Raw genomic sequence first — 20,674 nt, 5'->3', positions numbered from 1 at the left:
CGACGAAGGAGGAGCCATGTCTACGCAACTAACATTTATATTGTCTTAGAACACAAGCTACTCTTTTTTACTTATTCATGATTGAGTTCTTCTCTTATACAATAGGGAAAAAAATCAAGTATCTACATATCATATTGTCTCTTATAACACAACATAAAAAGGAATACGGTAATGGTATCATCATGTTGCATGTAAAAGAGAGCTACATTTTTCATGACTACTGTATTTATTTATTTTCTAGTTTGATTTAACTTACCACCGAGTTAATCGAATTTCATTTTTGCATGGTTTGGTTTACTGGCGAGCCTAAAGAGGTATTCTTGGGTTCACCCCTAGAGTGAACCTAGAGGTTCACCCAACCAATAGAAATCACTCATTTCATAATTGATATCTTTTAAAAAAGGAAACAAAATATTGTCAAGTTATATTATGTTTTTAAAATAAATAAAATGAAAACAAATAAAAATAATAGTAGTTAAAAAAATGATTTAAAATATATTTTTAACATCTTCGAAAAAAATAAACTCTAAACCCTAAATCATAAACCTTAAACCCTAAATCATAAACCCTAAACCGTTAAGTATACCCTAAACCCTTGGGTATACGCTAAACCCTTGGGTATATGCTAAACTCTTATATAATCTTAAACTCTAAACCCTAAACTCTAGTATATGCAAAAAAAATTAGATATTTTAATGCCATCATCAAAATACTAAATCTTAAACTCTAAACCCTAAACCCTTAGGTAAATCATAAATACTTGGATAATCCTAAATTTTAACTAAAAAAACTAAACACTAAAACAATAAATCTTAAAAATACTAAAACCTTAATCTTAATCCCTAAACTCTTTTTAGGATTAAGGGTTTGGTATTTTTAAGATTTAGTGTTTAATATTTTTAGTTTAGAGTTTAGAGTTTAATGTTTAGTGTTTTGACGATGGATTTAAAATATTTTAAATTTTTTTTGTTGCATATATTACTATTTTTATTTATTTTTAACATTTTCTATTTTAAAAATATAATATAACTTGATAATATTTTATTTCTTTTATTAAAAGATATCGATTGTGAAATGGGTGATTTCTATTGGTTGGGTGAACCTTTAGATTCACTCTAGGGGTGAACCTAAGAATAAGTATTTTTATTTATATATCCAAATGTGTATTGGGCTAGATCTTTTGGGATCATTTAAGGACCTAGGCCCATGATAAATAATTAACATCATCCGGGCGAAAAGATTAAAGAAATTGTGTTTTAACAAAATAAAAACGCGTACAAACAATCAATTAGTAGGTCTCATATTGAGAGAGTGAGAGAGAAAGAGAGGAGAGAGATGGGAGAGATTGTATTTACAGAGAAGCAAGAAGCTTTGGTGAAGGAGTCCTGGGAGATACTGAAGAATGACATCCCCAAATACAGCCTTCACTTCTTCTCACAGTAATCATATAATATATATATGTATATACGTAATCTCTATAAGTTGTTTATGTATCTGAGTTAATAAACAGTATATTGATGGCATATAGGATACTGGAGATAGCACCAGCAGCAAAAGATATGTTCTCTTTCCTAAGAGACACAGATGAAGTTCCTCAGAACAATCCTAAACTCAAAGCTCATGCTGTTAAAGTCTTCAAGATGGTATGTACTTTACCTCTTTTGTGATATATACATACATGATACATGATACATGATACATGATACGTCTACTGATCTATCATCTATGTGTATCACTTACATATAGTATCGTATCATAATCTTCATCACACCTCTTACTCTGAGATTTAAACTAAAACTAGATTTTGATCCGCGCTTTGGAAGCGCATAATATTTTACGATAAAAAAATTCACTAATAACATAACAAATATTTTGGTAATTTTTAAACAGTGTGTATTTAAAATATTTTTGCATTTAAATCAGTGTTTTTAAATTCAACCCGATTGTGATTATACCGGTTAATCCGGAGATCTGCAATTCAATTTAGGTTTCTAAAATATTCATATTATAAAAAATCAGTAAAACCCGAGACTAACCGATTGAACTGATGGATGACTGCTATGTATAATCTAATTGGATTTAAATTGTAATAGTTTCATAATTTGTAATCTTATAATCCAAATTTTAAAGTTCATTATTTTACAATTTATGAAATTATGACATTTCTACAAAATTTTAAAGAGAAAATGGTAGATATAAAATAAATAAGATTAATTATTGTATTGTTTGGAAGCATTAATAGTAGTATAAAAAATATATTGTTTGGAAACATTGATAGTAGTATAAATAAATAAGTATATTGTTTGGAAACATGGATAGTAATATAAAAAAAACATTAGTGATTTAATGTAGGTTTAACTATAAAGTATAAATGTGTATTTAATTTAAAAACTTATAAAATAAATGTTAGGTCCAACAGAATGTTTTTGTTTTAATAAGATAGATAGTTTCATTATTGCAGCTAAGAATCTTTATTGACTCCGCATACAATGTTATAGATATTTTTATATTCGCGTACACATGTGCACACGATATTGCAGTCTATCTTGTTTGGACTTGGCTAGTTGGTTTTGTCTTCTTCGAGAATAATATAATTGATTCTATTAATACATATTGGCTCATCCATAAAATCCACAAAAAACAAAGCATACATAGTGGGATTCCCTTTCTGTATATTTTTATTTTGATATAGTGGGATTGAGTAGGAAAGTAAACCATTGCTTTAGTTTTTGCTAAAAAGCTATTAAGCTAAAAAAAATTGTAACCATTAAGATCATGAGTTTTTTTCTTTTCTTTGGGTTTAGACATGTGAAACAGCAATACAGCTGAGGGAGAAAGGAAAAGTGGCTGTGCCTGACACAACCCTCCAGTACTTGGGATCTGTTCATCTCAAAAGCGGTGTTCTTGATCCTCACTTTGAGGTCTCTTTTTCAATTAACTAATATTTTTTCATTGATTTTGGCATCCGAAAGACAATTAAGAAATGCAATTTGTGTGAATCCAGGTGGTGAAAGAGGCTTTGGTGAGGACACTGAAAGAAGGGTTGGGGGAGAAGTACAATGAAGAAGTGGAAGGAGCTTGGTCTCAAGCTTATGATCACTTGGCTCTAGCCATTAAGGCCGAGATGAAACAGGAAGACGCATAATTAGTTTTTATGGTGAATCTGTATGCAAAAAGTATGCAAAATTTCATCCCATTATCTTTGTGAAATTTCTCTCAACTACTTTTGTTCTTTCTTTAGAGCTACATGACAATCAATCAATGAAATAAATAAATAAACCTACTGTTAACAGAATAGATTGGTGTCTGCTGCTCTTGGTTTGATCCTTTTCAGAGAGTTTACATCTCTGAAACAATCTGCAGAGACAATGCTTCAACAATTTAGAGAAGAACATGATTGAAACAAAAGATCAAAGATCTTTAACCAGAGGAAGAGTTCTAGAACAATATCAAAGATTTCAAACCTGTTCTTGCTCAGACATCCATTCTTTGTTTGTTTTTCCTTGTGCTCCAATCTCAGAGGGCTTATGCGACAGTGTAGGCTCTGATTACCTCAAGGATTGGCGCTCTACACAACGGGCATTTCCCTCCAGTTCTTACTAGCTCGGTACCGCACTCCGAGCAAGTACACATGTGCCCGCATCTACAGTTTCACAATGATATCCGATATGATCAGTCATCTTTTGTTTTGTTTTGGATTCTGTAAATCACAAACAAACCGGGTTTGAGCGAATAAGTTACCTGTACAAGAGGGCATCTATGTCAGTATCACAGCAGACACAGCAAGTCCCGTTCCTTACATGACCCCATCTCGACCCATCCTCGGATGTTCCTGGTCCAAGACCTGATGGCATCATCACATTTAACTAACAGACAGTTCCATATGCAGACTAGGAATGAAAGTTTGGATAGAAAGGAGAAAAACCTTCGTCACCGGGAGATCTGTTTAAAGCTGCGGAGACCTCTTGCCTAACCGAACGCTGCAGCTCAGACTGCATATCCATACAAGTTTCTAAATTCCTCTGCATATGACTCATTCCTTGCTGAATTTTAGCCATTTCTCCTCTCAAGTCGTTCATCATCTCCCATTCCTATTCACCAGCACCATCCATATTAAGACATTTAAAGTAAACAAGAAATCTAGGAGCTAATACACCATCTTTATGATAAAGCACCATAAACAGAGCATAAAAAAATCCTGAAATTTTTAGGCTTACAAGTTCAGATCGATGCAGAGAGGGCCGAGCGTAGTTTGTGTGATGCCTTATTATTTGTGGTGTTTGTGATCGATTAATGCCATCAAGCTGGTCCTCGTCTTGTAGAAACCCTTGTTGTTCTGTATGCTGTTCTTGAGAATCCGATATTGCTGGTTGAAGTTCCCAGTCAACTCTCCTCTCAACATAGGACTGTATCAGTTGATCCAGATTTTCACGGAAACCACTACGTAGAAGGTTAGAAACATTTCTCCTATAGCAGTGAAATGAAAAATAATTCCATTAAACGAAGACAATATATGCCAGGAAAACAGAGAAAACGAATCCACTATCTCAGTACCTGCTTAGTAGCTCTCGAAGCTCAATGCTGTAAACATTATCGTCATCAGGTAAATGGAGCCTGCTTAATCTTCTCATTGGTACTGCACGGCGATTCCTTAGTGCACCAAATCGTGTATCAGGATTACCATCAGACTGTGTGGAGTTATCTGCAGACCATGCACTCTGACCTTCTACTATAACAGTTTCGTCTGAATTTCCAGCTCTGCCCGGGTGCAGGTCATCTACTGAGTTTTCTTGTTCATTTATAACTGCGTTACCATTATCCCTTTCGCTTAACTGGCTTAACGTTGCTTGTAGGAAATTTCGGCTCTCGTCTGTTCTGAAAACTTCAGGCCAATCCCTTTGTTGACTGGTATCTTCTTCCCAATTTCTATCTAGATTTGTTCGGTTACTTCCGGACCTGCCGAAATCGTTAGGTAAGAGTGGGGTACCATTCCCCTGTCTAGAAGAACTCAAGCTCTCATATATCCTCTGAGAATCTTCAGTAGTATTAGCTATTGTTGGATTAATCCTGGAAGTGTTCATGTTATCGCCATTAGTGTTGCTTTCTAGCCTGTCACGGGCTCCCCTCCTGTGATCATCAATATCAATATCGAGAAATTAGCTGCGAGTGAAGTTAAATGTCAAGAAGTTAAAAGTCGATAAAATGAAAATGCAAAGCCAACTATTATATGCATATCTTCAAAGAGTGGGGGAAGGTAACTGGGATAAGATAATTGAGATACAAGAATGTAACATATCCAGACTTCGCCAATCACGAGGACGACCATGTGACAAGTATAGGTAAATGTTTACCATTTAACGAGAAAGAACAAAACTTTTTTTACCGCAAGTCAGAAACTGTATGTCTTTCTCTTAGCTGACTAAGTTCACTTGCTGCCATTGACGGAGCCCTAATTTCCTCTGCAGGTGGCTCATTCCGCAAGAATCTTCTTCTAAGAAGCAACTGTGAAAAGGTTTACAACCGTTAGAAATCAAGTTGCACAGACTTAAGTTCTATCATTACGTTAACATACGTTGTTAGTAGCACAGCCTTAAGTTACTTTTCACACCTTTGGTTCTATCAATCAGGGCTACAAACAACAGTAAATTTTCATAACTAAAACGCAATGAGAACTTTGGAAACATAACCAGAAAAACATGCTGGAAAACTCTAGCCCACTCTAAATTATACAGTTCATACTATGTACAAGTTGGGTCCATAGCATGTCATTTCGGCCTTACAAGGCATTAATTTGTTCCCCTCTTATCATGTGGAGTTCTTATTACATTAACTAGATAGCCTGTTTATAAGTATGCAAGAAAAGGTTTGAACAAAGAAGAGAAACCTAAGAAAAAACCTGAATCCGGTTGCGATGAGCAAAGTCAGAGACTGCATGATGCTCCAACAAACCCTGAAGCTCTCGCTGCCGCTCTTGTTCAATCCTCATGAGCAAATCAACAAATGCCTGCCTTCCTCGTAATCTCCGCAAGTCTCTACGAGTATCCTCCCGTCGCCCTTCCTCATTCTGAACTTGTGAACTCTCATGAGCCCTGTCATCTTGTGAACCTAGAGATCGTTGCTCATCTTCTCTTCGACTTGCACGAGCTCCTCTCTGCTGACTTGTCATTTGCATCCGTTCCCTGACAACCCTCACTCTTTCTCTCTCAGTATCACCAACCAACTCTCCTCTACGGTTATCGTCTCTCCCACCACTACTATCTGTCGATCCACGTACACTTTGTCTCACCCTCTCACTACTCTCAACATCGGCAAGATCTGGAGACTGTTCTCTACTGGAAGATATATAATCATTCTCACTCTCACTTGATCCCCTCAGGCTCTCATTGTTTCCACTCACCTGCCTCGGCCTCAGCCTCTCACGTGCCCTGTTATTGTGCACGTGCTCATCCTCCAACTCTCTCCACATCTGAAAAATCTCAGATGCTTGTCTCCTAGGCCTCCTCTCAGCAGCCTGACGCCTCGAGGAGGTAGGAGGAGGAGTCTCCTCCCTGAGGAAAGAAGAGTCAAGCGTAGAGACAGCGTGCAAACCAGCAATGGCGATCAGCTCAGACTCACGGTTCCTCCTCTCGATGGTTGTAATCATCTCCTGAGCCTGCCTCGCAGCCCAACGGCTCAGGATCCGAGACTGGCGCCTCCTCGCAGCGGAGGATTCGGCTATGTCATCGCCTTCGAGGTCTGACCTCCTTCTCCTCCTCAGAAGAAGATGCTCTTCGTCTTGGTCGTGATCGTTGTCGGGATTGTGAACCGAGCTGCACGAGATGCTGCAACCGTCGGTGAAATCCTCGAAACGACGGTTAAAATCAGCAGCGGATCCATCATCCATAGACTCCGTCTTTTGATGCAAAGGATCATCAATATCAGTCATTTTCCTCAACAGAATCTAAACCGGGAATCAATTGTAATTAAACCGGGAAATAGATTATCGAGACATACCTCTTCTTCTTCTTCGAGTACTTCGTCAATGGCGAAACAAACACAAAACGATAAATTTGGGAAAATTGAACAGAACGAAAAATCCAGAGAGAAATTGAAGAAGAGAAGGGGCAGTTTTTATATATGGGACAACAGAGAAGGTGTCAATAGTCATTAGAAAGCGAAGCAGAAATTTAAAATCATTAATGGGTGTCATTGGTCACCACTAAAATAAACTCATTCAATGTTCTTCCTCACACTTGTCAGCTTCTAGACTCTTTTTTGAATGGACCTAAGAGGATGGAAATAGAAGATAATGAATTTTATGAGCATATTATTTTCCTCCTGTGATTCGATTCAGCAAATGTCATTATTTATTAATTTGTGGTATTTACTTTTTTTTTAATTGAATAGTAGTTACTTTTGTAATGTGATTTATTTTCAAATCTTCAAATTTTTATGTGCTACATTATGTCTTAAATTTATGAAGTGTGTACAATTCAAATCTTCAATTTTATTTTCTTCCTATGATTCAGCAAATGTCATTATTAATTTGTGGTATTTACTTCTTTTTTTAAATTGAATAGTAATTACTTTTGTAATGTGATTTATTTTGAAATCTTCAAATTTTTTTATGTGCTACATTATGTCTTAAATTTATGAAGTGTGTACAATTTATGAGATAAAATATACACACATTAAAATTAAAATCTAATTTTAGAATTGTAGCAGATTATTATTCATGAAAACACTAAAATTGTAGAGTGAATAAAAATTCTATAGAAGTTTGCTAGGTATGTATGGTAAATGTTACATCTTATAGAGATATGTAAGATATTTGACCAAAAAAAATACTATACAATACTCAAAAGTGGAGTGAATATTTGAACTAAATGAATCAGTTAACTAAATATTAATTGGAAAAGTGTGATTAAATAACTATTAGTACTATTTAATTAATTGACAAAAAAATATTATTCAACAAAAATAGTTTTGACTCTTTTTTCTCCTACAGTTGAGTTGACCAACAAACCAACCGTCAGCAACAAACACGAAGAAGGCCGTTACAGAATACGCGCCCGCCGAGAGAATCACCGCTTACGTCGCCGGAGATTTGCAACTGAGAGTGAAATATTTGCGGCGAAGTTTAACGGAAGGAGATTCATACTTAATACGAGCAGAGAGGTAACTGCAGATTCGAGTCTTCTATCTCTTTCCCTCATCTCCAACTCCAACTTTCTATCGGCTGATTGTTTCTCTCATCTTTCGCAGCGGAGATGGATTCCACCGAATCTGACACGGCGTCTGAATTCCCGGAGGAGCTATTGCAAGAATGTTGGGGATGGAATGTCACCACCCACAAGGCCCAGCGAACAGGAGGTCATTACCACCAAGGAGAGAGCAGTCGGCTCGGTGCCGGCTCCTCGACTAACCCCGACTCGGCTCGTGACTACTTTAGCTAGAGGACGAGCAGCCGAAGAGAGCAACCAAACAGCTCGGGCCGAACAGTCACCCCGATTGGGCCTGTATACCGAAAAGCCCATGACCAAAGGGAGACGAATTAGGTCAAGGCTAACCGACCTGGGAGACTATATAAGGAGTTGAGGACAAGAAGAAAGGACATGACCACTTAGACACACAGACTCGCGGCTAGATTATGGTTTCCATTACTCTCTTTGTATCTCCCCGTTTTCTCTTGTACTTCCGGCTAGGAGCTTACTGAGCATCGACTAGCCGGCTTTCTTACTCTTGTACCCTCGTTATTCCGACTCTAATAAAACGTCTCTGTTCATCTCACTCTTGAGTTCTTTTACTTTCTGTTGACCAAACTCACCTTAAACAAAGAACCACCTGATACTCCCGGTATAATTCCATCGAAATTAGAGAAAACGAGAAATTTTGTTTAGCTACCTCGTTAGCCGCTGATGATCGGATTGGATTGGATTAGATTCTATCTGTTTAGCTTTCCTCAAGTACGACTATAGTCAGATCATCGATTAAATTATTCGAAATTAAGGAAAGAGATCGAGGTTACTGTCTCTGGGATCTAGTAATGCAGTTTAGTGGAGATATTATATAACTCTGTTTCTTAGAGTGGCTTAGTGTGTTTTCTTCATCGTGTTTTCAGACTCTAGTGAGAAGCCAACGCAGATTCGTTTCCTTGTACCCAAAGCGTTAGCTGGTTATTTGATTGGGAAAGGTGGCTCAACCATCACTCAGTTCCAGGAGTCCTCTGGTGCTCAACTCCTGCTCTCTCGTAATCAAGAATATTTCCCAGGAACCACTTGTAGAATCGTTGTGATGTCTGGCACGACTATACAAGTTCTCACTGCATTCCAACTTGTTCTTGCTAAATTGCACAGTCGGGTAATAACTTTTTTTTTAATTGCTTCTAAGCTGTCTGTGTTTGTCGTTCTTAATAGATCAAGTTTGTGTTTTGGTAGCTTAAAGCTGAAGATGGTAGTGATGTTGAGCTTAGGAGAACAAGAGTTGTGGTTCCACACAGTTCATGTGGAAGCATTATTGGAAAAGGAGGAGCCACCATTAGGTAAGTTTTTTGCTTTCTATGAAAAGTCTATTCAACCGAGCCAATGGACAGATAAGAATGTGAATAGTCATGTTGATATCATTGTTTCTATACTTCCATCTATTTAAGAGAACAAGTTATCTTCTTTCCATTAGATTTAAGTGATCTTCAGGTTCAGAGTCAATCTTTGCATTTTATTAATTTCAGGATGTGACATTACATCTTTTAACCCTTAAACGTATGTGGTGGTCTTGCCGTAGGTCCTTTATTGAAGACTCCAAGGCTGGTATCAAGATATCTCCTCTGGACTTCGGGTTGAGTGATAGGCTAGTGACACTATCTGGAACCATGGAGGAGCAGATGCGCGCAATTGCTTTGATTTTGACTAAGCTTACCGAAGATGATGATTACTCCCAGCAAGTGCATTCCCCCAATTCATATAGAAAAGGTATACTCTTCTACAGGTAGCTTACTAATTGAGTTATATTTTCTTCTTGGATTGTTTTTTGTTTGTTATCATGTTCTGTGTTGCTGTGATTGTGTCTAGAAGTAATGAGTTCTGCATTTGCAAGCAACTAGGCATGGCTATATATGTCATAGATAGTATTAGGTTAGAAGCAATGAGTTCTGCATTTGCAAGCAAATAAGTTAAAGCTTCATTTTCTTCTAAAGATCCTTTTCAACGCCAGATTTAGGTCTTTGCAACCTTTTGCAAGCATGGAGTTCGGTGAAGTCACGCATCTCTCTTGGAAATAAACAAAATCACAAGGTTTTCTCTCTCTCTCTCTCTCTCTCTCTATATGTTTTGATTCATAGATTTATATCAGTGATTATGAAAGAAACTCTACGTTGCTGGCTGCTAGCAAGGTCTAAAGATAGCAGACTGCTCATGCTAGATCTAGAGTATTATGACTTCCTTGGAAAGAGGCCATTTTAGAGTTTAAATGTTTCTTTTAATGCCTGTTTTCTGCTCAGCTAAACTAGAGTATAAGAAATTTAGTTCAAAAGTTTAAGCCAATACTTATAAATTTATTTTGGGTATCATAGGAAGATAGTTACAACACAGTGACCATAGGTGTGTCGGATGAGCACATAGGTGTGGTCATTGGCCGTAAAGGAAGTCATATCATGGAAATTAGTCAGGTCCGTTCCAGTATTTCCAATCACTTTTGACTCTTTTCTCACTCAGTTTCATTATCACCAAACTCTGACGCCTTTGTTGTCTTTCGAATTTGTGAAACGGCAGTCAAGTGGTGCCAGAATAAAGATATCAGGCCGAGGAGGGTTTCTCCCTGGAACTACTGATAGGTATCGTCTAACAAAACACTTGCTTGTTACCTAGATAACATCGAGAGCTTGAACAATGTGTTGGCTAACTTTTTCTTTTGACATTTTATCTTTTTTTTTTTTTTTTGGCATCTTGACATTTTATCTTAATCAGGAAAGTTACCATCTCTGGATTGCAAGGTTCAATCGATTTAGCTGTCTCGATTATAGAACGTAAAGTTGACAAGGCGTCGAAGAAGAGGGCCAAGGATGAAACTGACATGGATACAGACTAGTTTTAAAAACAAGTGTTCTAGGTACATAACATCAAACTCAATTGAGATTATCAATAGCTCTTCAACGGTCAATGCAGGCATATGTCCTTTTTATGTCTCTTCCGTGTGCAAAGGTGGTATGTTTATTTGATTAGTAGCATTTGTCTTGTTAGTCACTTTACGTATAACAAAAGTCTTCTACCGTCGCTGTCCCTGTCCCTGTCGCTGACGTAGCCTATAGAGGAACTGGTCAATGACGATAAAGCCCTTCCTTCTGACAACCCCAGTCACGGTATTACTTGAAAAGCACTTTACTCTCATAAAAGACGGAAGGGACATTATGAGATACAGTATTATTCTCGTCCTAAAGAGACGATTATACCCTCAGACCTGACCAATATTAACGGGCTTTTGCCCAAAATAGCTGTCAGCCACACCAAGCACACTTGAAACAAACGAGTAGCGTTCTTGTCTGAATAAGATTAGATGATAGATAATATATGACAATGGACCAACCTGATCATGTTTCTCAAAAGGTGCATAAACCATGCCAAAAGAAGAAGAAAAAAAAAGACACCCAGCTCAACGGCTGGGATCCGGTTTTTCCTAATTTTACAACAGGAGACTCACACGGTTCTCAATCCGTCTGAAGAAGCTACATAGATAGCTCATAATATTACAGCTAGAATGCAGAGAAGAAGAAACCTGAAGAGATGGTTTCAGAGCACTGCTTGTCCCTTGGCGTTGTTATTCTTCCTCAGCTCATCGTTCTCCTGACGCAGTGCATCGATCCTGGACTGGAGAATACTGATCATAGCCTCTGCACTCATCATCTCAAGCTTGAACGTCTCTCTCTCAACAGACATCTGGTGAACCTCCTTCTGGAGATCATTAAGCTTCTCTTCAGGAGACGGAAGCGGAGCAGGAGGAGAAGCTTCCTTGTTAGGAGGTTGCTGCTGGTTTTCTTTCTTTGCGGAGATACCCATGAGAGAGAATTCAAGCAATGCAGAGATGGCGGTGTTGGTGGCAGCAGCAGCAGATGATGATGAGATTAAAGCTGTTGGTGGTGTATTGTCGACGGTTGTTGTTGTGGACGAACAGTGATCCTGTGTGGTCCTGCTTGAGTTGTTGTTGGGCTCGTTTTGGCGTCTGCGTTTGTATTGGAGGAGAGGTAATGGAGCTTCTTTGTTGATAACGCATACAGGAGGAGGAGGAGGACGCTCGTCTTCTTCTGCTTGCTCAAGTTTGAGTGCTTCCTCAGCTTCATCATAATGGTTATTCTCCTGCGTCTTGGGGGCGTTCTCATGATGATTCTGATGGTTAAGTTCGATATCCATTGGGGCAGTCTCTCTTGGTGGCTCGTTGATGTTAATGAGATCCTTGCTTGCTGACTGAATATTCATTAGACAAGTTACAAAGTTATATGAACCCAAAGAGGGCACACACAAAGAGATAGTTTCAAGTTTTCAACAGATCTTATGATGCATATAAGAAGTACAAGCAATGAAACTAAACAGCTAAGGAAGTACAAACCTGGTCCATCTGGTTGTTTCCATTGGCTAATGGTAGAGGCTCTGCCCTGACCCTAACGTCTACTCCTGGAATCAGAGCGACTCCATCATCAGCCCACTCCTCTTCCAAGAATGGTGCGTATCTGTTCCCACTCGGTGGTCCAATGTTATTCTTGTGGAACACTCTGCACAGCACATATGCATCTTGCTGCAAACCAAACAAAGAACTGAGTTAAGATAGGAAACTTAACTTAAGATTCCCTAGTTAACTACTCTCCATACCACGAGGTTTCCATTGGATTCAGTTTCATAGTCCACGAGGCGATACTCGTGCATGACCCAATTGGTCCGGAGCCCATCCGGGGCACGCCCGCTGTGGAAAACGAGTGTCTTTTTCATGCCGAGCAACTGAATGTCACGGCGGATTTCTCTGTCTTTTCCAGTTGCTTTCCAGTAGCCTTTGTTAGTGGCTCGGTTCATCCTAGCGCCGTTCCCGTACTTCTTATCTAGCGCGCTGTAGAAGTACCATTCCTGGTCTCTTGTCTTCAACCTCGAGAACACTGGAAACACACACGCAACACAGCACAAGATTAAAATCAAACTTGAGATACTCAGGCACGCAACAACAAACTTCATGTCCTGAAACACAAGTAAACTAACGCACAATCACAAGTTAGCAAGAAATCCTTGAGGAATCTGAAGCCTGATTTTATAACACTAAACTCAAAACTTCATATGATAAACACACAGAATCCTAAACATAAGCAAACAAAACTGAAAACACTGAAACACAACACAACAGAAAGACAAAAACCAAACTTGAGGTACTCAGTCAGACACGCAACAACAAACTTTCATGTCCTGAGACACAAGCAAACTAATGCGAAAGCACAAGTTAACAAGAAATCCTTAAGGAATCTGAAATACATGACATCCAAGAAGCCAAACTGAAACCTGACTTAAAACACTAAAACTCAAACACTTCACAACCAAACAGAGAATAACAAACTTCATTACCTGAAACACAAGCAAACAAAAAAACTGAACTTCAATTCATACAAAATTTCTTAAGGAATCTAAGAAAGAAAGAAAAAACAAGATTTTTGCCCAATTAATGAGAGTCCATAGGACGGTAATTCTCTTCACGGTTTTACAGCCTAAATATAGCAAAAGCTAGATCTGCAAACTCAGAGCCTCATAAAGCCAAACTCTTTTCCCAGAATTGAATCAGGAGACAACAAAAACACATAAAGCTAAGCACTTTTCCACAGACACGCAAGAGACAAAGAGAGAGAGAGAGAGATTAGAGAAAGCACCTGCTAAGTCCCAAGGCTCATGCTTGTAGATATCGACATCCCCAATCGCATCGAAACGCACGGGCTTACCCATAACCTTCCGCTTCAAGTAATAGCTCACGAGCTCCTCGTCTGTCGGGTGAAATCGAAACCCAGGAGCAAGCGATGTCGCCGCCACTGCAGTAGTACCCCTCGCAGTCGCAGTCGGAGTCGCCGTCGGCGGCGAAGACACCACAGCCACAGATTCGCGACCCATTTGAAGCAAAGACCGTACTTGTTGTCTTCTCTCTCTCTCTTGTTCACCAAACCTGACCAGACGAACACCGAAGGAAAGTTGGGAAATGGGTTTTTTTAATTATACGGAGAAGAAACCAAAGAGAGGAGAAAGCCCACGATTAAAGGTACCTTCAATTGCAAGAAATTTATTTTTTCTTTTCTTCTTTTTTTTTTGCGTTTCCGAGAAGGTTAGAAACAAGTGTTTTTGGATTGCGATTCCAGTTTTGCCTTTTTCATTTTCTCGATTAATTTAGTTTTCAAGTGTTGCTGTAATAAAACCCTAGCAATGTTACTGCTTAGTTTTTGTCGTTTTGTGAAGTGAAATAAACAAATCACTGTGGTCTGAAAAGTGAGTACGAAAACGAAAAATATATTTTTATTTATTTATTTAACTTAACGACTCTCCTAAAAGTTTTTTTTTTACTAAAACTGTCCTATAAGTTTATTATAAATTTATAACCATGTTATGTATAGTTTACAAAAGAGATAAACGTTATTAAATCAATAAAATTAGTATAAATCACGATTATGTATGTAGTAATTGAATTATTTTCACGAAGAAAAAATATTGTATAGGATAATCTCGTTTTCTTTTTGAGGAAACAATATAGAATAGTGTAATGCCAGAGATATTGTCAATTAAAAATATCAATAGTATTATAGTAACAGTGATTCTTGATAAGAATAACTAGTAGGTTTAACATAAACGTACGTAGAAGTTATCGAGAAGTTGACCCCAGATAAAAAGAAAAAAGGTTAATGAGAGAACAGAATGGAAAACAAAATAAAGGAGTGACAGGTACGTTTGCTTGCCAAAGGATACTTTACCAATAAGGCAAGCTAAAGGAGAGGAAGACTTGGTCCACACGAATCATCATCTTCCCCATTTTCTCTTAATATATTTCCATCTTCATTTATTGTTCTTCTTTCTTCTATCTACTAATCTACTAGTAGTGCAAGTCCAATCTAACTTTCTTTTCAATTTTTTTAGGTTATAAATAGCGGGAAGGGGCGGGAGTTACTGCGGGACACTTTTATGTCACCATTCGGCATTCACACAAACCAATTTGACAATTTTAATTTTAAATTAAATATTACAAAGTTAAAATCAATATATTTTTAACTTTAATTTTGTTTACAATATATTTGAGTTATAAAAGTACTACTTTTTGATAACAGTCGAATTACTGTTTCTTCTTATAAGTTAATTCAAATGTTTTTTTTTTGCTTTTAATATATTTTTAATAAGATATATAGAAATAAATAAACACAAGAAAATGTTGTTATTGTATGTATATATATATTCTTAAAAATTGCATGTATATCAATTCTAGAGAAAATATATATTTTTTATTTAATTTTGTTATATTTTGACTGGCCTGGAAGTTTTTTTTTTTCAGAAATTGGTTCAGATGCACTCAAAGGTACCTATATCTAGTGACATACCCTTACAATCTGTAAACTATTTCGTATGACCATTTTGCCCTCACTAGCTACATTACTGACGACCTGCAAACACTGTGTTGTGTGTTAGAATGCTTCTATCTTACCATTGGATAATAAGTTGACTTGTGCCTTTTCAGAAAAACCAAACAGTCTCAGTTTTCCTATGGTTTTCATTTATCAGCAATTAAGAGATGCATTTATTTGCTGTTTTCAAACACCATTTATTATTTTTCTTTCCTTTTCAAAATCTCATCGATTCATTTTTTATTTCTTCCTCAGTATCAACCGAACCCTAAATCCCTAATTTCTAATTTTCGGTGATTCATTCATCGTCCTCTTTTGATTCTAAAATTCGAAAGAACCCTAATTCACCAAATCCATACTCTTCAATTTTCTGAATCCTTTATGATGGAAGACAGTTGAAAGAAGAAATCATCCAGAATGAACTTGAGGTAATCGCTGAGTCTGAAAGTAAGGACGAGATGCCCGACAAAAAGGCGACTCCAGAAGAAGGCAATGAATTGAGGGCTGATAAAGCATTACAAGCTACTAAGTACTATCTAATTCTCAGCCATGCTAAAAGCATCAATACCGAGTACCAGGTTAGTTATCTTTGTAAGAGTTTACGTAACTGTTAGATTGATTATTACACGCTACTGTTTCGACTAGTAACAAGCTTTCACTGTGGTACTTGCTATTTTGTTCACTCTCTGAAGTTAAGTTTATTTGCTAGGTGTTAAATATTGTTGGATCTTAAGAAGGGTTACCGAAAGCGTTAGACGCTTCAAATTCATTTAGAACCTTGGTTGATATCCCCATTCGTTGTTTGTAAAAGTCACATTTACATATCTGCAAAACCATGGTGGGCACCTTATTCGTTGTTTGTTAACTTTATAGATGCCCGTTAATTATGATTGGTAACTGTTAAAAAGAGTTAATTTGTAGAACCATGTATACTTGTCTCTTTCGTTGTTTGTTAACTTTACATTTGCCCGCTAACTCGATCAATTACGATGTAATATACTATTTATTTTACATTTCCTTATCTATTTTATCCCCTCATTGCAGGTGCCCGTTATGTCCATTATTGATGATCCGTATAAAGAATGGTCATCTGGAGCAGATTTTGATTAGGTTGATGAAACCAATGACATGGCTGTAGATTGAAGCTCACGCATATGTCGGTCTCGATGGTTGCAAGGCTCTTACTACTCATGTTCTCCCAGAAGTCGCAGAGAAGTTGGCTCTTAAATTACATGCAGACATTTCTGAGTAATGGTGGAGTGACCACGAACTTAGCCCATTTTATCAAAATTTATTTATGGTCTGTTCCATTGTTCACATTATCGTATCTTAGTCATATTTAACGGCTAACTATTTACCAAGCACTCAAGTTTAGGGTTTGTTGATTAGCGTCGTGCTACTTTACAGTGTTTAGTTATTATTTTGTTCACGTCCTTAAGCTAAGTTTATTTCTTTAGGCGTTAATTCAGTTATTGTTTGTTAATTTTATTGTTGCCGACTAACTTTATTTTAAATGTTAAAAATACTTAGCTTGCACCATGTATATTTATCTCTTTTGTTGTTGGTTAACTTTTAACTTTTCCGCTAACTTGTTCAATTAACAGATAATAACTACTGTTAACTCAATCTTTATTAATTTGGTTCATTAGGCACATCGAACATATCTAATTTCATACCATTTCAGCAACCCAAGACAAAATCTAATTATGCATCACGTATGAACCTGGTTAACCGCTAACATTGCTACTCATCAAGTTAACAAATACAAATATAAGATAACACATAAGTTACGGTCTAACACAACAACTTATAGATCGATCATAGCTTTAATACATGTTTCACAAGATAACCCATCACTTGAACAAGTTTTAGTTTCATGTTCACCAGAAAATCCACGATTTTCTCAGAATTACACAACCCAATGAACAGCATAATCAAGATAGTCTTAAAAATTTAAACTTTAAAAATCTTAGAGTTTTTAAACCACAAATATGAGAAAGACAATTACCTTTACCCTAAGAAAAAACAAACACTGTAAAATATATGAAACCCTTCTTTACCCAATGGACCTTCGTCTGCAGTGCTCCCTACTCTCAGGCCTATTTTTCAGAATGGTCCCCTAAGAAATCCTAGTGTTTCTCGAATCTGACACACACGCCTTGATTCTCTTTTGGCATAAGGTAGGGGCATTTTTGTCTTTCTATGACGAAAAGGATACTCATTTTTCTTTTATCAAAACCTATGGGCATTTCACTAAATTGAGCCTATTGGGTATATTTCACACGTTCTCTCTTTTTTTTTTGACAAGGAAAAAGGAAAACTGACCTGGAAGTTGTGAAAACGAAAATACCAAACTCTTATAATTACATAACGGGATCCCATTACATAACTATTGAAATAGTAAAGTAAAATAAATTAAAACATTATTTATTTATTTTAGGCTGTCAGCTAACTGACACCACTGTCTCCATATAAAGACAAATGATAAAAATATCAGGACAACTTTTTCCAGCCTCCATACTTCAAAAACCTCCTCGTGTTTGGTTCTGGGCCTAATTTATTCCGAGACGAGTAAAACTAAAGCCCATTATCATTTTTAGCCCATTTAGATGACATACAAAGTCTTCTGGGCCTAAAACATCCGTCTTCGAGGCAAAAAAGGCAAGTGTTCTGAATTGCTACAATTCTGGTAAATAATTGCATGTTGTTCTTATAATTTGCGGTGTTCTATTTCTAGTTCTTATAATTGCAAAGACTTTTGGGACATTAAATAATTCTAACAATATTTTTTATGTTTTATATATCCATATAATATTGTGCATTATATGTCGTAATGTGTGACTCTATAAGGTCGAGTTTGACACTGCATTATCCAACAAATTAAAAGCATAAAGGCCATATAAACATTGTTTTGTTAACATGATAGTAAACTTCTTTTTTTTTTGACTAAAGCATGATACTAAACATTGTTACAATAAATATCAAGAATATTTTTTTCTTAAGACTACGTACGATGTACTGAACTGGAAAAAAACATGGAGTGTATGATATTTATTTTTATTGTGCAACCATTAACTTGGATGTTTTTCAAAAAAAAAAAAAAAACCATTAACTTGGATGTAATTACATAGCATGTGCACATATACATTAGGAAGACAGAGAGTCGCGTGGCTAATGGGTATATATATAGTTGTGTAATGTATAGTTTTCTTTTGAAATTAAGTAAACAAAAAAGGAATCTTGCTATTCTTGAACAAGCAAGGAATCAGTAACTTTCTTTAAAAGTTGTTCATCAATTTTTGCGTAAAATTTTTAAAATTAATAAACGAATTTTGGTATTGAATATTTGATTCAGTAATGGCAATCCACCAATGTAGGAGCAGAAGACAAAACAAGAGACTTCTGTTCTTCTCTGTGTTGTGTTTGTTCATGTTCATGTTCATGTTCATGTTCATGTTCTTGCTTTGAAGCAAAGCTTAAACCATTGACTCGATTCAGATCTTCAGGGGCAGGTAGATTCAGATCCAAATCTAACGACACAACCGCGCTCCTCGCTCTCTTAACCGGAGCATGAACCGGATGAACCGACATTTGGTCAAACGACATAGGTGACAACGACAAAGCCGTGTTTGCTGTAGCCGCAGTGGCCGCAACCCTTACCATTGCGGCAGAAGCGGATGGTGCTGATGCCACCACTGCACCTCTATGACGTCTCATGTGACCACCTAAGGCTTGTCCGGATGTGAACTCAGCTCCACATATCCCACATTCATGGACTTTATTGTTACCAGTTTTACCGTATACCACAAGCGACCTGTGGCTACTATTGTTTTTAGGAGTTGCGGTGGGAACGTTGTTGAGATGAAGAGAAACGGTGTCGTTGTAGATAGACTTCTTGAGGTCATGATCGGAGTGAAGACCCGCTGCGGCTTTAGGCTTCTTGTGGCTGGCTCTATGGCCACCGAGAGCTTGGAAAGAAGGAAAAGTCCGGTCACACGTTTTGCATTGGTAAACGTAGTAACCGGCTCTGCCTCCACTCGTGGTTCCATTAGGTGAAGATGTCTCGAGAAACCTTCTGCTGCTAGATCTATACGCATTGTTGCTGTTATTACCAGATTCTTGGCAACTCATCATAAACTGTCTTGTTTGTGGTTGTTGTTGTTGAGGAATATAGTGGCCTTGGGCAAGGAGGATCAAACAATTAGCCATATCTTGATCTTCCTCGTCAGCGGCGGTCTTTAATGTCGCATTGTTGTTAGAAGATGAAGAGGCAGGAGATGTCACACCATTGATCAATATGTTGTTATCATTCTTGTTGGTGTTGATCTCATCATTGATGAGACTCTTCTCCTTGGAAACAAGACTGGTGGAGTCTTCTTCGACCTCCGGTTCTTGAGAAGACACAGGAGGGACGATAGAGAAAGGGATCGGGGACAGAGGACGCTGCCTCTTAGTGCGTTTCCCTTTAAGGATCAAGGATTGCTCCTTACCGGTTGATATGGCCTCCTCAGCTATTTCCATTGGCAAAGTAAAGAGGGAAGACCTGGAATTGATCAGTTTTAAAGAAGATGAATTATTAATAATTGAACTTGAGGATGGAGATGATGAGGATTACAAATATATAAAAATGTTTATGTGTGTTACGAGAGAGATGTATGTGTGTGGATTGGAGAGATGCATACATAAATAGAGAGTGATTTATGGAGAGGAGTCAAAGGGAGACAACACATTCTCAAGTGTGTGGAATATGTTGGACTTGTCTTTTAGCAACCTCTTAAATTTTAGTACTTCTGTTATTGTCTATTACAATTTTTTTTGTGTAAATTTAGACAATAACCTGAGTAATGTATTATTTGTCTCATCAATATCCCTTTCTCTTACTCTGTATAAACAACCTATTCTTGGATTAGTTCTGTTATGTCTAAAGAACCACATGTTGGCTTTTTTAAAAAGATAATTACATTTGGTTAGACTCTATACACAAATGTTTCTAATACAAAAGCAGATCAAATATTTTATCACCGAAACTGATCAATTACATTGTTTTAAATAGTCCGGATCTAACCTTATATATATTATTTT

At 37.1% G+C, this 20,674-nt stretch overlaps 5 protein-coding genes across 8 annotated transcripts; 2 read left to right on the top strand and 3 right to left on the bottom strand.

Annotated features, from left to right (window-relative positions):
• Positions 1 to 1,278: 1,278 nt before the first annotated feature.
• On the top strand, positions 1,279 to 3,295 carry LOC108837513 (non-symbiotic hemoglobin 2). Its single transcript, XM_018610551.2, has 4 exons — positions 1,279 to 1,439; positions 1,529 to 1,643; positions 2,805 to 2,921; positions 3,005 to 3,295. Exons 1-4 carry the CDS (start codon positions 1,336 to 1,338, stop codon positions 3,143 to 3,145), a joined length of 477 nt encoding a protein of 158 aa, XP_018466053.2. The 5' UTR covers positions 1,279 to 1,335; the 3' UTR covers positions 3,146 to 3,295.
• Positions 3,128 to 7,249, bottom strand: LOC108857370 (uncharacterized). Of its 2 annotated transcripts, XM_056986042.1 has the most exons (9): positions 6,994 to 7,249; positions 5,897 to 6,892; positions 5,384 to 5,502; positions 4,555 to 5,127; positions 4,218 to 4,467; positions 3,926 to 4,091; positions 3,742 to 3,844; positions 3,465 to 3,643; positions 3,128 to 3,357 (listed from the first exon to the last, which is right to left on the bottom strand). In XM_056986042.1, the coding sequence occupies exons 2-8, from the start codon at positions 6,881 to 6,883 to the stop codon at positions 3,526 to 3,528; spliced, it is 2,316 nt and encodes a 771-aa protein (XP_056842022.1). In that variant the 5' UTR covers positions 6,884 to 6,892; positions 6,994 to 7,249; the 3' UTR covers positions 3,128 to 3,357; positions 3,465 to 3,525. The 2 variants fall into 2 exon arrangements, with proteins under 2 accessions (XP_056842022.1, XP_056842021.1); XM_056986041.1 differs by lacking the exon at positions 6,994 to 7,249 and having other exon boundaries at positions 5,897 to 6,940.
• A 1,603-nt stretch (positions 7,250 to 8,852) lies between these two features.
• On the top strand, positions 8,853 to 11,194 carry LOC108838549 (protein BTR1). Of its 2 annotated transcripts, none has more exons than XM_056986159.1 (7): positions 8,853 to 9,339; positions 9,417 to 9,520; positions 9,760 to 9,947; positions 10,189 to 10,268; positions 10,547 to 10,642; positions 10,746 to 10,807; positions 10,946 to 11,194. In XM_056986159.1, the coding sequence occupies exons 1-7, from the start codon at positions 9,274 to 9,276 to the stop codon at positions 11,001 to 11,003; spliced, it is 654 nt and encodes a 217-aa protein (XP_056842139.1). In that variant the 5' UTR covers positions 8,853 to 9,273; the 3' UTR covers positions 11,004 to 11,194. The 2 variants fall into 2 exon arrangements, with proteins under 2 accessions (XP_056842139.1, XP_018466973.1); XM_018611471.2 differs by having other exon boundaries at positions 8,857 to 9,339; positions 10,941 to 11,194.
• Positions 11,195 to 11,500: 306 nt separating this feature from the next.
• Positions 11,501 to 14,377, bottom strand: LOC108805418 (NAC domain containing protein 50-like). Of its 2 annotated transcripts, XM_056986158.1 has the most exons (5): positions 14,252 to 14,377; positions 13,868 to 14,154; positions 12,834 to 13,111; positions 12,574 to 12,759; positions 11,501 to 12,431 (listed from the first exon to the last, which is right to left on the bottom strand). In XM_056986158.1, the coding sequence occupies exons 2-5, from the start codon at positions 14,100 to 14,102 to the stop codon at positions 11,760 to 11,762; spliced, it is 1,371 nt and encodes a 456-aa protein (XP_056842138.1). In that variant the 5' UTR covers positions 14,103 to 14,154; positions 14,252 to 14,377; the 3' UTR covers positions 11,501 to 11,759. The 2 variants fall into 2 exon arrangements, with proteins under 2 accessions (XP_056842138.1, XP_018432964.2); XM_018577462.2 differs by having other exon boundaries at positions 13,868 to 14,347.
• Positions 14,378 to 18,823: 4,446 nt separating this feature from the next.
• LOC108860615 (zinc finger protein ZAT5) lies at positions 18,824 to 20,281 on the bottom strand. Its single transcript, XM_018634481.2, has one exon. It carries the CDS (start codon positions 20,111 to 20,113, stop codon positions 18,944 to 18,946), a length of 1,170 nt encoding a protein of 389 aa, XP_018489983.1. The 5' UTR covers positions 20,114 to 20,281; the 3' UTR covers positions 18,824 to 18,943.
• Between the last annotated feature and the right edge of the window lie 393 nt (positions 20,282 to 20,674).

The sequence above is a fragment of the Raphanus sativus genome, chromosome 5 (genome assembly GCF_000801105.2).
Source record: "Raphanus sativus cultivar WK10039 chromosome 5, ASM80110v3, whole genome shotgun sequence".
In the NCBI taxonomy this organism is placed as follows: Eukaryota; Viridiplantae; Streptophyta; class Magnoliopsida; order Brassicales; family Brassicaceae; genus Raphanus; species Raphanus sativus.
This window is presented reverse-complemented; position numbering and strand designations above follow the sequence as displayed.

Bases quoted from the DNA above. Each gene is read 5' to 3' on its own strand.
- LOC108837513 (XM_018610551.2), top strand. From the start codon at position 1,336: ATGGGAGAGATTGTATTTACAGAGAAGCAAGAAGCTTTGGTGAAGGAG. The intron at 1,644-2,804 runs GTATGTACTTTA...CTTTGGGTTTAG, and splicing joins CTGTTAAAGTCTTCAAGATG to ACATGTGAAACAGCAATACA. The intron at 2,922-3,004 runs GTCTCTTTTTCA...GTGTGAATCCAG, and splicing joins TTCTTGATCCTCACTTTGAG to GTGGTGAAAGAGGCTTTGGT.
- LOC108838549 (XM_018611471.2), top strand. From the start codon at position 9,274: ATGTCTGGCACGACTATACAAGTTCTCACTGCATTCCAACTTGTTCTT. The intron at 9,521-9,759 runs GTAAGTTTTTTG...GTCTTGCCGTAG, and splicing joins AAAGGAGGAGCCACCATTAG to GTCCTTTATTGAAGACTCCA. The intron at 9,948-10,188 runs GTATACTCTTCT...TTTCAACGCCAG, and splicing joins CCCCAATTCATATAGAAAAG to ATTTAGGTCTTTGCAACCTT.
- LOC108857370 (XM_056986041.1), bottom strand. From the start codon at position 6,925: ATGACTGATATTGATGATCCTTTGCATCAAAAGACGGAGTCTATGGAT. The intron at 5,503-5,896 runs GTTTTTTCTTAG...ACCTTTTCACAG, and splicing joins CTCATCGCAACCGGATTCAG to TTGCTTCTTAGAAGAAGATT. The intron at 4,092-4,217 runs GTAAGCCTAAAA...GCTGGTGAATAG, and splicing joins CTCTGCATCGATCTGAACTT to GAATGGGAGATGATGAACGA.
- LOC108805418 (XM_056986158.1), bottom strand. From the start codon at position 14,102: ATGGGTCGCGAATCTGTGGCTGTGGTGTCTTCGCCGCCGACGGCGACT. The intron at 13,112-13,867 runs GTGCTTTCTCTA...GTGTGTTTCCAG, and splicing joins TGAGCCTTGGGACTTAGCAG to TGTTCTCGAGGTTGAAGACA. The intron at 12,432-12,573 runs GTTTGTACTTCC...ATGAATATTCAG, and splicing joins GAAACAACCAGATGGACCAG to TCAGCAAGCAAGGATCTCAT.
- LOC108860615 (XM_018634481.2), bottom strand. From the start codon at position 20,113: ATGGAAATAGCTGAGGAGGCCATATCAACCGGTAAGGAGCAATCCTTG.